General features: G+C 41.5%; 1 protein-coding gene across 1 annotated transcript; it reads left to right on the forward strand.

The window, feature by feature from the left end:
- Positions 1 to 54: 54 nt before the first annotated feature.
- Positions 55 to 15,467, forward strand: mzt1 (mitotic spindle organizing protein 1). Its single transcript, XM_041198563.1, has 3 exons — positions 55 to 289; positions 9,958 to 10,103; positions 14,464 to 15,467. Exons 1-3 carry the CDS (start codon positions 244 to 246, stop codon positions 14,485 to 14,487), a joined length of 216 nt encoding a protein of 71 aa, XP_041054497.1. The 5' UTR covers positions 55 to 243; the 3' UTR covers positions 14,488 to 15,467.
- Positions 15,468 to 15,734: the final 267 nt, after the last annotated feature.

Below are 15,734 nucleotides of genomic sequence, written 5' to 3' on the forward strand. Positions count from 1 at the left end.
GATTCAAACCCTAACGGCCGCTTTGACAATAAACTTTATTGAAACTCCCAATAGCGAACAGGAAAACGGGGAGGCGGGACGAAGGAAGAGAAAAACCGGATTGTCGTTATATTTTTTTTCAGCCCTCGCGTACGGGGGGATAATGTCAGTAGATTGAAGTAGCTCCCCCCTCCCCTCCGTCGTCTGTTGAATTTTATAATATTTTTAAGTTGTACTTTAGCCGGCGGGTGAATAGGTGGAGAAATGGCGAATGCTGGCAATCTGAACGCGGTAAGGGAGACGATGGACGGTGAGTTTTTGTCTCTTCTGCATCTTTTCTGCATCCCCAGAAACTTTTATGGGTTGTGGGCCTCCCTGGCTGGGCCAGCATTTATTGCCCATCCCTAGTTGCCCTTGAGAAGGTGGTGGTGGTGGTGAGCTGCCTTCTTGAACCGCTGCAGTCCATGTGGGGTAGGGGCACCCACGGTGCTGTTGGGGAGGGAGTTCCAGGATTTTGACCCAGCCACAGCAAAGGAACGGCCGATATATTTCCAGGCCGGGATGGTGAGTGGTTTGGAGGGGAGCCTCCAGCTGCTGATGTTCCCACCTACCTGCTGCCCTTTGTCCTTCGAGGTGGTAGCGGCCGTGGGTTTGAAAGGTGGTGTCTGAGGAGCCTTGGTGAGTTGCCGCAGTGCATCTTGTACATGGTACACACACACACACACACACACACACACACACACTCTGCTGCTACTGTGCGGCGGCGATGGTGGAGTTGGGAGTGAATAGCAACGTAGAAACTAGGAGCAGGAGTAGGCCGTTCGGCCCTTCGAGCCTGCACTGCCATTCATTATGATCATGATTGATTATCCAACTCAATAGCCTACTCCTGATTTCTCCCCATATCCCTTGACCCCCTTCGTCCCCAAGAGCTATATCTAACTCCTTGAAAACATACAATGTTTTGGGCTCAACCACTTTCTGTGGTAGCAAATTCCACAGGCTCACCACTCTCTGGATGAAGAAATTTCTACTCATCTCAGTCCTAAATGGTCTACCCCGTATCCTCAGACTGTGACTCCTGGTTCTGGACTCCCCCACCATCGGGAACATCCTCACTGCATCTACGTTGTCTAGTCCTGTTAGAATTTTCTAGGTTTCTATGAGATCCCCTGTCGTTCTTCTGAACTCCAGTGAGTATAATCCTAACCGACTCAATCTCTCATCATATGTCAGTCCCGTCATCCCAGGAATGAGTCTGGTAAACCTTTGTTGCACTCCCTGTATAGCAAGAACATCCTTCCTCAGATAAGGAGACCAAAACTGCACACAATATTCCAGGTGTGGTCTCACCAAGGCCCAGTATAATTGCAGCAAGACATCCCTGCTCCTGTACTCGAATCCATTCGCTATGAAGGCCAACATACCATTTGCCTGCTGCACCTGCATGCTTATCTTCAGTGACTGCTGTACGAGGGCACACAGGTCTCTTTGCACATTCCTCTCTCTCAATTTATAGCCATTCAGATAATCTGCCTTCCTGTTTTTGATAACAAAGTGGATAACCTTACATTTATCCACATTATACCGCATCTGCCATGCATTTGCCCACTCTCTCAGCTTGTTTGTGGATGGGGTGCCAATCAATTGTACAATGCTCCCTCACTGCAGTGTCAGCATAGATTTTTGCCCTGAACACTCTTGGAACTGGGACTTAACTGCTAGCCTCAGGTAGCATGTTATGGTATAGCCACAGCTGATGCACATGGTGTGTGCTAATAAAACTTTTTGGTGCCTGAAGCATAGCCTGAACCATAACAGGCAACTCTTTTTTACAAAGAATGCAGGCATCAATGGAGTGTTGTTTATCTTCTGTCAGATTCAGATTAGATTCTGGAACATTGCTCTGAACAGCTCTTTGCTACACTCCCCTTCCAAACCTTCCCGGACAAGCATTAGACGGTTGTTTTCTTGCTTCAGCCATTTCTTTGGGGTTCACACCAGCAACGTGTGGCTAGCAGAAGGGAGAGAACCCAGCTGCAAAGGTACTCTGGGTCGTGGAGATAGTGAACGTCAGCAGAGTGAACTTGGCTGTTACCAGCTGCCAGAATGCAGAACGGATGCAGCAGGACATTTAGAAATCTAGGCATGAACAGTAATACTTGATCCTGACATAACTAGCTAGGTTCAAAAATGTGGACCCATGCCATTTGATGTCTCTTTCTTGATCAGCTCCCCTTTGACATGGGGCCCCAAAACTCCCATCAGTAGTCGTCGCCATACCTTCATGCTCCACTTCCTTGCTCTTGACTTCTATCTGGACACACCTTGTCATGTCAGTGCTGGTGAGAGCAACCATTGGAAGGCCTTGGATTGGGTGATCCTTCGACTCCAGGTTTCCTGCAGGTGATGGAAAACCTGGAAAAGTCACACAATTTGTAAATGACTCTGGAAAAGTCATGGAACTTTCCAAAAAAACAGAGATAATAAAAAGTCATGAAATTATATAAAGACAGGGAAGAGACTTTTTTAACTTGGGCAAAATTTGCAGCCTTATCTGATTTTTCTGACATCCACTTTCCCCTCTCCATAATTGTTTGCTTTGCATGTCTGGCCCTTCCTGGTCCCACCCATTGCCACTGCTGATTAGCTGCCTTGGAGAATACCAGAGCAACAGCAGTCATTGGCTGAGTAGTATATGCCTGATTCCTCAGTCTCCTTTCTTCCTTGCCTTGTGAGGAAAGGTGTGTTTGTTGGTCAGTTGCAGATTTTTGTTGTTATGGAGGCAGAGTACTCGGCTGGTATTTTTCTTCAGAGCTGGGGCACAGCGAGCTAAGTAAGACAGAGTGTTTGCTAGGGTTCCGGTGGGCACCCCTTTTAAGGTTCCCCTGCAAATTGGACAGGGCACCACAGATGGTTGAGTTCTGAACAAGTTGCTGGCTCAGCATTTCCCCCCTCCCTGCGCCTGAGGCAAGGAAATAGTAACTTATTGAAAAGTGTTTTAAAACTTTTTTAAAAAACCATAAGATCCATTCATCTTTGTATTTTCTTTTCTTCTTTCATGGGATGTGGATATAGCTGGCTAGGCCAGCATTTATTGCCACCTCTAATTGTCCTTGAAGGTAATAGTGAGTTGTCACCACAAATCACAGCAGTCCATGTTGTGTAGGGACACCCACAGTGCTGTTAGGATGGGAGTTTCAGGATTTTGACCCAGCACTGGGTTAAAAGTGAAGGAACACCAATATAGTTCCAATTCTGGACAGTGTGTGACTTGGAGGGGAACTTGCAGATGGTTGTGTTCTTATGCATCTGCTGTTCTTGTCCTTCTAGGTGGTAGAATTTGTGGTTTTGGGAGGTACTGTCGAAGAATTGTCGGTGAGTTGCTGCAGTGCTTCTTGTATTTGATATACACTGCTGTCCCTGTGCACCAGTGGTGGACGAGGTGCCAGGCAAGTGGGCTGCTTTGTCCTGGATGGTGTCAAGCTTCTTGAATGATTTTGAAGCTGCTCTCATCCAGGAAAGTGGAGAGTATTTCATGACGCTCCTGACTTATGCCTTGTGGAAGGCAGACAGGCTTTGGGGAGTCAGGAGGTGAGTTACTTGCTGCAGAATTCCCTAGCCTCTGACCTGCTTTTGTAGCCACAGTAATTATGTGGCTGGTCCAATTCAGTTTCTGGCCAAAGGTAACCCCCAGGATGTAGATTGTGTGGGATTTGGTGGTGGTGGTAATGCCATTGGATGTCATGGGGAGATGGTTAGATTCCCTCTTGTAGATTGCCTAGCACTTGTGTGATGCAAATCAGCCCATGCCTGAATGTTGTCCAGGTCTGCTGCAAATGGACACCGACTGCTTCAGTATCTGAGGAGTTGTGAATGGTGCCGAATATAGTGCAATCATTAGCGAACATCCCCACTTCTGACCTTACAATGGAGGGAAGGTCATTGAAACAGCTGAAGCTAGTTAGGCCTAAGACCTTGAGAGCTCCTGCAGCAATGTCCTGGGACTGAAATGATGGACCTCCAACAACTACAGCTATACTTTTTTTTGTGCTAGGTATGACTCCAACAACCAGTGGAGAGTTTTCCCCCTGATTCCCATTGACTCCAGTTTTGCTAGAGCTCCTTGATGCCACACTCGGTCAAATGCTGCCTTGATGACAAGGGCAGTCAATCTCACCTCCCCTCAACTCTTTTGATGTTTGGACTAAAGCTGTAATATGGTCAGGAGCTGAGTGGCCCTGGTTTAACCCAAACTGAGCTTCATTGAGCAGATTATTGCTGAGTAAGTGTAAGTACCACTTGAATTAAATGTTCACAACACCTCCCATCACTTTTCTGATGTCAGGAGTAGACTGGGGTGGTGATTGGCCAGGTTTGTTTTTGTTCTGCTTTTTGTGGGCAGGCCATAATTGGGCAGTTTTCCACATTGCCAGGTAGATGCCAGTGTTAGCTGTACTGGAATAGCTTGGCTAGGGGCATGGCTATTTCTGGAGCACAAGTGTGCAGTACTATTGCTGGAATGTTGTCAGGGCCCATAGCCTTTGCAGTATCCAGTGTCTTCAGCCATTTCTTGATATGTGGATTGAATTGAATTGGCTGAAAACGGGCATCTGTGATGTTGGAGACCTCTGGAGGAGGCAGAGATGGATCATTCACTCAGCATTTCTGGCTGAAGATGCTTGCAAATACTTTAGCTTTGCCTTTTGCATGGATGTATTGGACTCCACCATCATTGAGGATGGGGATATTTATGGAGCTGCCTCCTCCAGTGAGTTATTTAATTGTCCACCACCATTCAAGATTGGATGTGGCAGGACTGCAGAGCTTAGATCTGATCCATTGATTGTGGAATTGTTTAGCCCTGTCTTTAACATGCCAGTTATGCTGTTTAGCACGCAGGTAGCCCTGTGTTGTTGCTTCACCAGGTTGACATCTCTTTTTTTAGGTATGCCCGGTACTACTCCCGGCATGTCCTGCAAAGTTCATTGAACCAGAGTTGATATCCCCCACTGCCATCAAGTCAGGCTATGCCAGACCATGAGGTTACAGATTGCGGTTGAATACAATTCTGTACTGCTGATGGCCCATAGTGCTTTGTGGATGCCCAGTATTGAGTTGATAGATCTGTTTGAAATCTCTCCCTTTGGCATAGTGGCACTGCCATACAACACGATGGAGGGTATTCTCAATGTGAGGTTGGGACTTTATCTCTGCAAGGTGCGAAAGTCACTCCTACCAATACTCTCATTGACCAATGTATCTGTGACAGGTAGATTGGTGGGGACTAGGTCAAGTAGGTTTTTCCCTCTTGTCAATTCCCCTGCCACAGGTCCAGTCTAGCAGCTCTGTCCTTTTAAGGCTTGGTCAGCTACTGAGCCACTCTTGGTGATGGAAATTGAAGTCCCCCACCTAGAGTACATTCTGTGCCCTTGCCATCCTCGGTGCTTCTTTCAAGTAGTGTTCAACATGAAGGAATACTGATTCTTATTTAATTCTATAATTGTTCTTGTATTTATCTTGTACAAAACAATGGGTATTATATGGTACAATGATCCTGTCATTAAAAGACAGTAGATCCTCCAACTCATTGTTATGGCATGCCTGATAGTTCCATAAAACACTGTCCAAATCACATCAGACTTAAAATTGCAGTAGTTTTTGGCTCCTAATGTTTGAATGTCACACATGACGCTTTATTTTTAAATATGTAATGTGGCTCACAGCAAGTCATTAGGACTCAACAATCCCTTGTTTGATATAAGCAATTTTTATAGAAGTGCCAGTGTGGATTAGATATATGTAGAGGTTAATGAATCTAAAATTATCCACCATATTTGACAAACCTGTGGTTACATCCTGTATATAACCACATATTATGTGTTGAACGTATTGTTCTGTGATTCATCACTAATTTGTATTTACTTGCAGTTTCTTAACAATTACCTCATTCCTCAAATGCAATAGGGCCTCCAGCAATCAACTTAACAGCAGAACCTCTTGATTAAGGTGTACCAAAGCAGTGAGTGCAAACCCTGGGTTGTTTTTATGGAACACGTTATGGCCATGTGGCAGCGAGCATATTAGAAGGAGCCAATTGATGCCTTTATTAAAATGGGGCAAATTTATTTCTTAGATTAGTGTGTTTCCATTACTGCACAGCATAGTTTCACCCCATTAATGAGGAGGCATGTCCTTGATCGCAACATATTCATGCAGATACTAACGGTGGAAGAACTTCTGTTAACTTTAACAGATTCTATTTAACCATCCAAGTGTCGCACTGTGTAGCATATCATTCTTCTTCTTCACTATTGAGAAAAGCAGAAGTTGGTTCCAGTTTCCAAGTCTGATGCTTCTCTTTGCACCATGTTTCTTTTAGCTTATACTTTTGGATCATCGTTTTCTCTCTCTATTCTCCCACCCCCAAAACTGAATTAAAGGTCAGTTTTAATAAATTGCTACACATATATTTTAGGTATGTTCTTCAAGGGCTTGAATTTGAAGGGATAATCAATATATTTGTAATCTCGATAAACAAAACACTTTGTTATAAATGCACCTTGAAAAATAATGCATACTGTGAACTTAAATTGCAGTTTTGGTTCTTCACTCAAACATCTGAAGCATTCAATTATTTTAAAGCTTTTGATTTCTACATCAACATTTGTTAATTGCTCCCCTAATGTAGCTTTAATTTAATTGCATTCTGCTTCTTCAGATTGACCGAAATGATAGGATGGTGTCTACAGATATTATGTACTAACTGCTGTTACTTGTACTAAGGTTCCAGGCTTCGTGTGAGAAATTGGATTATTTTGCATGTAGGGAGGTGAGATCATCATCTCGTCATGTCTTTACAGTTTCCCTTACCACTGTTTTGTGCAGGTTCAGGCTTGAGAGTTGAAGACCTTCAGAGCTTCTCGTAGCAGAGGGTTTTCTAGGTTATGTTTCATCATTTGGGATGCCTCTCCACAGTAACAGTCAACAGAATTCTTTGGCTGTGTCCCCACTTCTGCATCTGGACCTTGTAGTGGCAGCGCCAGCCCTGACTAAGATGCAGCCAAGTCGGCCGTGTCTCGGTGACATCTGGTGGGAGGGATTCCTCTAAATAGGCAACTTGTGTGCCTTCGTCTATAGATGTGTTGACCAATTGGCAAGCAGTAACTGTGAAGGTTACAGTCTAGGGGCTGGACAGCATGTAAAAAACTGTCTCTTGGCTTGAGCCTCATTGTTATTGGCTCTTTCTAGAAGAGAGGATGACTAGGTTCACTGGTCTGCTTTGTTCTTTCTATTCTTGATGTAACTTGCCTCCTTATGACAAGTGGAGCAATGCCAGCAAGCAGGTACAGATAATCTACTATAGTAGGTTTCAGGCAGTCAGTAATAGCTCTGTAGGCTGCAGTGAGTCAACTGAGTAGTACAGGGCAAGGGCAGCTGGTCAGTTTGCCCCACTTTAGAGTTGGCCAGCTTCCAGAAGATGTTGTTTCTGGCTGCCCCTTTTGCTTTTGACATGATTGGTGGAGCTTTGAATATGATCTAACATTAGACCAAGATAAACTGGCTTAAAGTGGTGTGCCACTGTTCTCTTAAAGCAAAATAAGTTAACTTTCCTTTGCATCTATCTTCTGAAGATGAACCTGAGTCTTCAGGTTTGGCTTGCAGATGATTACTCTCAGCAATTGATCGACTCAGTTATTGCATGGTCAAGGGACTTCTCTTCTGTGTCAAATGATTGATCCTGAGATGCACAGGTCCTCGGTTTAGAGGGCATTTCCAATTTGTGGATGAATGGGTTGGTTGTTGGCATAAATATTGACCAGCATGGTTACAAGAACACTACCTTGAGGTAAACTTTTTTCTGTCTGTGCTATCTGCTTTCTTTACCATTTGGTCAACAAAGAAACTGGAGGTGAGTTATATTACAGCAATTGGATTTCTCCTATGCCAATTCAACAATAACTGTTGGTAGAAGCAAAGTACCCTGGACCTAAAATGCTGGAAGGAGTATTACGGTTTTGCTGAATATCCAATGATTTTAGAGTAAAGTACTCCAATGCTGAATTAGCATTATGATAGCATATTATGCAATAGAAAATACTGTTCTTGATGGTGGAATGGAGTGTGTATATTTGTGGAACATGTGGAATTAAATGCCTAGACAAGATTAGTGAAATTAGATGAGATAAGGCCATGAAGGGATTTGAAACCAAGCACAAAAAGCTTGAAATGAAATAGCTAGAACAGGCTTATCCAACCTTTTGTGTCGGGGGCCAGTGTGTCAGCTTTGAGAAGAAAAGGAAACTGAATCAGAGGAATGGAAATTTATCTCACTCTGACTCCAAACAGCTCAAACCTGCATCTGTATGAACAAGTTTCAGATGAGAAGGCTGATTTATCGCCTTATCTTCCCCGCACCCTATTGCTCAGCCCTTTTATATACACACACACACACACACACACACACACACACACACACACACACACACACACACACACACACACACACACACACACCACCCCCCCCCCCCCCCCCCCCCCCCACAAAGACATAAAAAACTGTAGCTCCAGCCTCAGCATGTCTGGCTCCTAGCCCGCTCCTTTGATATTGCTCCTTTTCAATATAATAACTGTTGGTGGAGGGAAAATACCCAGGATGTATTTATTAGAAGTGCTTTCAGTGTGTCTTTTCTCCTTATGAATTGGGTGGGCTAACGAACCTTTCTACATGCATACGAGGCAACTTGGTTCAAACTCTGACTGCAATCCCTGCTGGTTGTTATTTCATTGCTGGTTTAAAATGGTGCCTGGTGAGTACAATCTTTTCACTCCTGTGTGGTATTGTGTGAACTAATTAATTCTTGAGTTTGGTATTGCATGGACCTCAAGAGGAAACTAATGTATCTAGGTGATGGTGCCACAAGTTAGACCATTAATGAGGAGCTAGGGAATGCTCTTGATCGGAAATCTTGAGGCTTGTTTGTGTTTTAGAAAATTTTGAAATATAAATTCTTATATGGGGTGGGGGGTGGGTAATAAAGGTCTGCCCCCACCCCCATAAAGTCCCCTCATAAGGAATGCACTGCAATTCCCTGAGAAGTTCAAACTTCCACATAGTAATTAGCTTGCACTAGGAACCATCTGATATTCTGATTTAAACCGCATGCTTCAGTTCCGATTTGCCTTACAGGAAAAGTTAGAACAGTCCCGACTCGACTCACTCCCACCCTCCCCAGCCCACACCACTGACCACACAACGACCCCTGACTCATCTGACCCACTTACCTTATATGCCTACTTTCCCTCTGGCTTCTCAAGATTGCTTGGGACATTCAACAGAGGGCCTCGGGGACCTGCTGCACTGCACGTTCTCGCCCAGCCAGAGCTGGAAGGTCAGTTACGAAAGGTGTGGCTGCATTATAGTGTAAGTAAATAAGGAGCAGAGTGGCAAGCGGATGTTGATTGCCACTGCACGGAAGTTATGGCTCATTATAAAACAGTGGCACCTTATTTCATGAAGATGATTTGTAAGCAACTGAGTATGAACTCTTTTGTTCTCTTCTAATTATTTGTGGGTAGGGGAGCACTCTTGCATCAGAGTCCCACTCCAGAGATTTGAGCATTGAATCTTAAGCACCATGTTTTTCAGATGAGATGTTAAATTGAGGCCTTGTCTGGTGGCTATGAAGATCCTGTGGCACTAATTTGAAGAAGAGCTGGGGTATTTCCCCAGTATCCTGGTCAATATTTATCCCTAAAACATTATCCGGTTGTTGTTACATTGCAGCCTGTAGGATCTTGCTGTGTGAATTGCCTTATGTAATTCCTACCTTTTTTTATAGTTCAGAAATAATTCCAAAATGTTTTATTGGTTGTAAAGCACTTTTGGGACACAAGGTTGTGAGAGATGCTATGCAAATGCAAGTAACTTTTACTTGTTACTATCAAATACTATCAATTTAATTGTGTTTCTTCCAGTTCTTCTGGAAATTTCGCGATTGCTGAATACTGGTCTGGATATGGAGTCTCTTTCAATTTGTGTCCGCCTTTGCGAACAAGGAATCAATCCCGAGGCCTTGGCTTCAGTGATTAAGGAGCTGCGCAAGGCTACTGACTCGCTCAAAGTAAGAAAGATTGATGTGCAATAAAATCTGACGCATGTTACATAGAATCACAGAGTTTGTCAGCAAAGCCTTTCAGCCCTTTGTACCAGTTTGCTTTATCCTTATGGAGGATGATGTCTTTTACACCATGAGAACCTGCAATTTGCCATGACAGAAACCTATGTGATGAACAATAGATATAAAACCTGTAGCGGGTAGTATGGAAAGCATTAACTAGGATAGCAGAAATCCTACAGATGATTTGGTGGATGAGTGAACCTGCTAGTTTAGTGCTGATAGGCTTTTGTTTTGTAAGAGTTACTTATCAAACATGATATTTCTAAGCCACGATATCTTGGAGTTACTAGTCAGCAGTTAATCACTGTTATATAGTTCCAAGTAAGGAAATGCTTTATATGATTTTTTTTCAGTGAATAAGTATGTAGAATATGTGTTTAGAAGAAAAGCAGAGTGCCAAGGTTGGAATTACAAATAAGGTACGTCCTTGCACTGAAATATGGGACTACAGAATGAGATTCGCAGACCTGTAAGTTGGCGGTTTCCTAAGAACTGAATAGTAACCAAATTTAGGATTAGCAGATCCACATGGTTGAACAATAATTGACTCCTGTGGGCAGAAGTGACTGGTACTTGAACCTAGAAATGAAAATTGTCGCAAAGTATACTCAGTATTGATTTCAAAAGATAAGGTCGACTTGAACAAACTTATTGAACTCTTAAACATAAGTAAGGGTAATTCGGTAGGCTTTTGAGCAGGGAAAGTGAGAGGAGATTTAAGAGGTGTTCAAATTATGAATGGTTTTGATGGAGTCAATAAGGAAAACTGTTTACATTGCCAGCAGAATTGGTAACTAGGAGTCATAAATTTAAGGTCAATAACATAAAAGCACAATACTGCAGATGCTGGAAATCTGAAATAGAAAATGCTAGAAAAATTCAGATCTGGCAGCATCTGTGGAGTGAGAAACAAGTGTTAATGTTTCGAGTCCAATATGATGATTCTTCAGAACTGAAGAGGGATAGAAATGCAGTGGGTTTTATGCTGTTAAGAAAGGGGAAGGATGTGCTGGCAGAACAAAGGGAAAGCTGGTGATAGGTTAAAGTGTGGTGGCAATTAAATGCCAACGATGTCATGGTGCAAAAGACAAAGGGAGTGGTAATGGTTGTAAAGAAATAAAGCATAGGTTCAGAGCTGGTGTTAATAGCAGAATAAAGGTCAGCTCAGTTTGAAAGGTTGAAGGTCATTGGTCAAAGTGTGGTGAGAGGTTTTGTGCAGCGCCTAATGATCTGGAATGCAGTACCTGAAAGGGCAGTGGAAACAGATTCAGTAGTAACTTTCAAAAGGAAATTAGAAACATGCTTGAAGGGAGAAAGTCCCACTCCTTTATTCTAAGAGCCAGCACAAGCAGAAATAACTAAATGACCACCTCAGCACTGTGAGCTACCACATTGAAGACTCTGCCTAATTAGGCCAGAGAATGTGGAGTTAGAAAAAATAGCCAAATTGTCATGAACATATAATAATTTTCATAATATTTTTGTGATTTATTGTAAAGGTAGGTTAATTGTATGGTTTGGATTAGTTTCCCTGTGTGAGGTTGTTTGTCTGGGGGTTTTAATTCAATTGTAGACAGCTGGTCTGGAGCTTTTGAGTTATCCAAAGGGAAACTAGGTTTGAAATGCTAAATACCTAAACATGGCTGAAGTTTTAGGATGTGAGGTATGAGGAACATTTTCAGTTTTAGGTAAAACAGTAATTTGAATTTCAGACAGATGATGGGATGTTATATCTAGCCATAAGAAGTTAAGCCAAACTCTGTTTATTTTTCCCAAAGATTACTGATAGTATGAGTACTATGAAAGATTTATGTTATGGGAAAAGCAATGTTGCAACGGCATATTGGAACAATGGGATTTACATTAAAAAGGGAGAAACATGTATAAAGGAGATGAGGTTGTGTGGAAGGAAAGAAGGCATTCTAAGATTGAACAGGTGTGAAAAGTCTCCAGCCTCTATGTACCAAACTGCTGAATACAGGAATTGAAGCTAAGACAATTCACTTTGCATATCACTGTCCAGGGTATTGTGTGCTTTGCCTGGGTCTGTTGAAATCTGTCGTTTTACTGTTGCCTTAATAGGGGTGTAACTGGGAATCAGATTAATTAGGGGTGCTTGGAGTTATCATAGTAGTAATTTTTAGACCTATGTATTTGCTTAAAAAATCATTTCTTTAATTAATAAATGTTTAATTTAGTTATGTAAAAAACCTCTCTAAGTCTCTGGATTTATTACTACTGAATTCAAGGAACGCATCTCAAAATAAAAATACAAATCTTAAAAACAGCTGTGGCAGCTGTTTCAAATTTCCCTCTGGGATTTGAGCAGCTCAGCATTTACCATCCGCTGTGCCATAACAGAATGTAAAGCAAGCTACTTACAAAACAGAAAACAGAGTAGGGATAAGTATTTAATCAGACTGGCCGAAGATGTGAAGTGGTGTTCCACGGTGATTGCTGCTGGGATCATTGTTCACCATTTGCATATGGTAAATGATTTGGGAATCGGAAGTATAGTTTCAAAATTTGCAGTAACACAAAATCTGTGGTTGGGTATAATTCAGCCTTGGGAAGAATGCAGCAGAATACAAGATATCCGTAATCTTGTAGTACGGGTGTCTAATTTAGATACATTTGGATAATGGGAATGAGGTCACCTATTCCTTGGGAATTTAGTCTTAAAATGAGAATACGGAGCAAAGAGTTCCAGGATTACAAATTCACATCATTAAAAGTAGTGACGCCGGTTAATGAGGCTCTTTGTTTGCATTTTTTTTTTAAGTAAGAGTTTATTTCTAGAAAAATCAAATTGAAAATTAGAAATTTAAACTTGTACAGAACGTTATTTAGACCTTGTGCATAGTTTTGGTCTTCATATTACAAAAAGATTTAGTGGCAGTAGAGACGGTGCAAAAAATATTTATAAGAGTGATACTGGAACTAAGAGGTTATAACTATCAGAGGAAACTGAACCAAGTGGTGCTTTTTTTCCCCCAAGAAAACTGAGGGGTGACCTGATAGAGATCTTTAACATTATATAATGGCTTGAAAAGGTAGACGTGGAGAGACTGATTTTACTCAACGGAGAGCCCAAAACTAAGGACCATAAATATAAGATAATGCCCATCAGGAAAAATGTTTGGACCCAGAGGATGGTTAGAATGTGGAACAGGCTATTGCTTGGGGTAGTTGAGGCAAATAGCATTGATGCAGCCAAGGAGAAGCTTAGTTAAGTCTGAGGATAAAATAGGTTATGCTGATAAGTTGAGATGAGGCTTGTGTGGAGTGCAAACAGTGACATAGACAAGTTAGGCCAAATTACTTGTTTCTGTGCTGTAAAATTCTTTGTCCTCTTCTGCTAACAGACATGATGTCTTTCATAAAGGTTACATTTATTTATAAGATATACACAGTGTAGCCATGTCTTTAATGGGACTGAACCCAAGTTTAAAGAAATGGTGCATGAGTGTCCAGCATAGGGCATAGAAGAGAATCATTGTAGTTCTGGTGTCTGTGATCCAATGCAATAGGGACAGGAGAGTACTAAGCACAATATCCTTTCTATAAAGGAACAGTCTTTGATAAATGAAACGTGGTATAAGGATGTGGGGGTGGGGAATGTTTTCAAAAGCAAAAGGGTTGTCCAGTCATTTTACTTTGTGGACAAATTAATTTGTATAAATCATGTGTAGACCAGCTTTGGGTACTAAACACATCCAACCAGAAGTTACATACCAGGGATGTCTTGTGGTGCAGTGGGTAGCATCCCTGCCTCTGAGCTAAAGCTCCAAGTATCAGTCCCAGTCCAGGACTTGATAGCCAAGGAGGGTGTGTTCACAGTATAGCCAAACTGGTTGAGTATCAACTTGTAAATTCTTCCAAAATGCACCAGCGGCAGGTGTTAAGAGTGGGAGAGATTCCTGGTCAGGCATGTGTCTGCAGAAGGCAATGGCAGACCACTGCAGTATGTTGCCAAGCATAACCATGGACCAAGAGGTCCACGGTTGCCAATGCCCTCTTAAGGCATGGATCAGAAGAAGATTCTATGACTAAAGCTTGTTAAATCAAATGTACCTGCTGTATACTATAGAAGCATTTTTTAGTGACCACTGACCAATCTCTGATCTGTCTTTATTACTGTAAAATGTGTTTGAGCACTTATAATGTATAGAATTATATACTATACATATAAAATATAGACCAAGAGGAGATCGCAAAAGAAACTTTCCACATTTTGAGTACCATGTGTGTGAACTGGAAAACCTGCACTAAACTTAATTTGGACATTATTTCTTTTCCTTAGGCTGCTGAGAATATGACTGGCTGACATCAGCTTTGTGATGGAGCTCCCAACTTGGTGCCTGTATCAGGTCGCACTGAAAATCTTTGAGATAAAAAAATGTACAGAACTGGCAAAAAACAAACTCATTTTTGTATCATAGAATGGTAATTCCCACATGCTGGAGTAGTCTGATGTTGACATGCATATGCTTGCTATAAAGAAACACAATGAATTCGCTAACCTGTATTTAAAATGTGCATTGTTGAGTCAAAAAGGAAAAATGTGAAAAGCACTGACCACTTGCAGGAGGCCAATTACTAAACCTTTGACAGCATAATTTAACTTGGATTATGTGGCTGGAAATGCCAATTTTAAGTTTGACCATGATTGATATTGATACTAATCCTAATTATGCTTTTTTATGTGGCCTTTCTGTTTGGGAGCAAATTGTACTTCAGCTCTAAGCACATAATGACTAGTGTGGATCATTCTGAAGCTGATCCTTTTACAGTTTTTTAATACTGTATTACACATTAGCAAGGCAATGTGAACATTATTTAAACATGCTTTGTCTTTTTCCCTTTAGAACCGTAAGCAGCTACCACCTTTACAGTTGATCACAATCTTCTGAAAATAAGCAATGCTCAATTAAATCCGTTTAGTTCTGAAAAATAATCTATTTCCAATTAGTAAATTAATATTGTAATTTACAACTGTTACAATTTTATCAGGTTGACAAATCCAGATTGTAGAATTCTACTGGCTCCAAAGTTTTTGCAGATTGAGGTTTTTCTGCAGCAAACTACTAACAGATTCACTCCAGGATTATGGTTTGTGAGCATTGCCTAGTTTTTAAATGACTGCATAAATACACTCCGTCCTTATGCTTGAGTTTTTGTGTCCATTTCTAATATCTTTCCTCCTTGTTTAAAGTTACTGTACAAGCTAAATATGGTTTTGTATCAGTGGTAACAGTTAAACAACTCTTGTATAAATGTACACAATAAATAAACCTTTTCACTTAAGTTTGTTTTTTAATTGATTCACCTAGTATGATCTGTAGGTCATCTACAAAGTAACTATACCATCTCTAAATAAAAACAGTTCTTTTTGAGTCATTTTTATATTTAATTGGATTATCTTAACTGATTTCATTTTTATATTTGTTAAATGCAGTGTTAATGTTATGCTGTCCAGTTGTTGGAGTATATAAAGTCCACTTGTGCTCCAGCTAAACACAACAATGACTTTAAAGTTGAAAAAAAATGGCCTTCACCCTTGTAGTGCTGCCT

This window comes from Carcharodon carcharias, chromosome 11, assembly GCF_017639515.1.
Source record: "Carcharodon carcharias isolate sCarCar2 chromosome 11, sCarCar2.pri, whole genome shotgun sequence".
NCBI lineage: Eukaryota > Metazoa > Chordata > Chondrichthyes > Lamniformes > Lamnidae > Carcharodon > Carcharodon carcharias.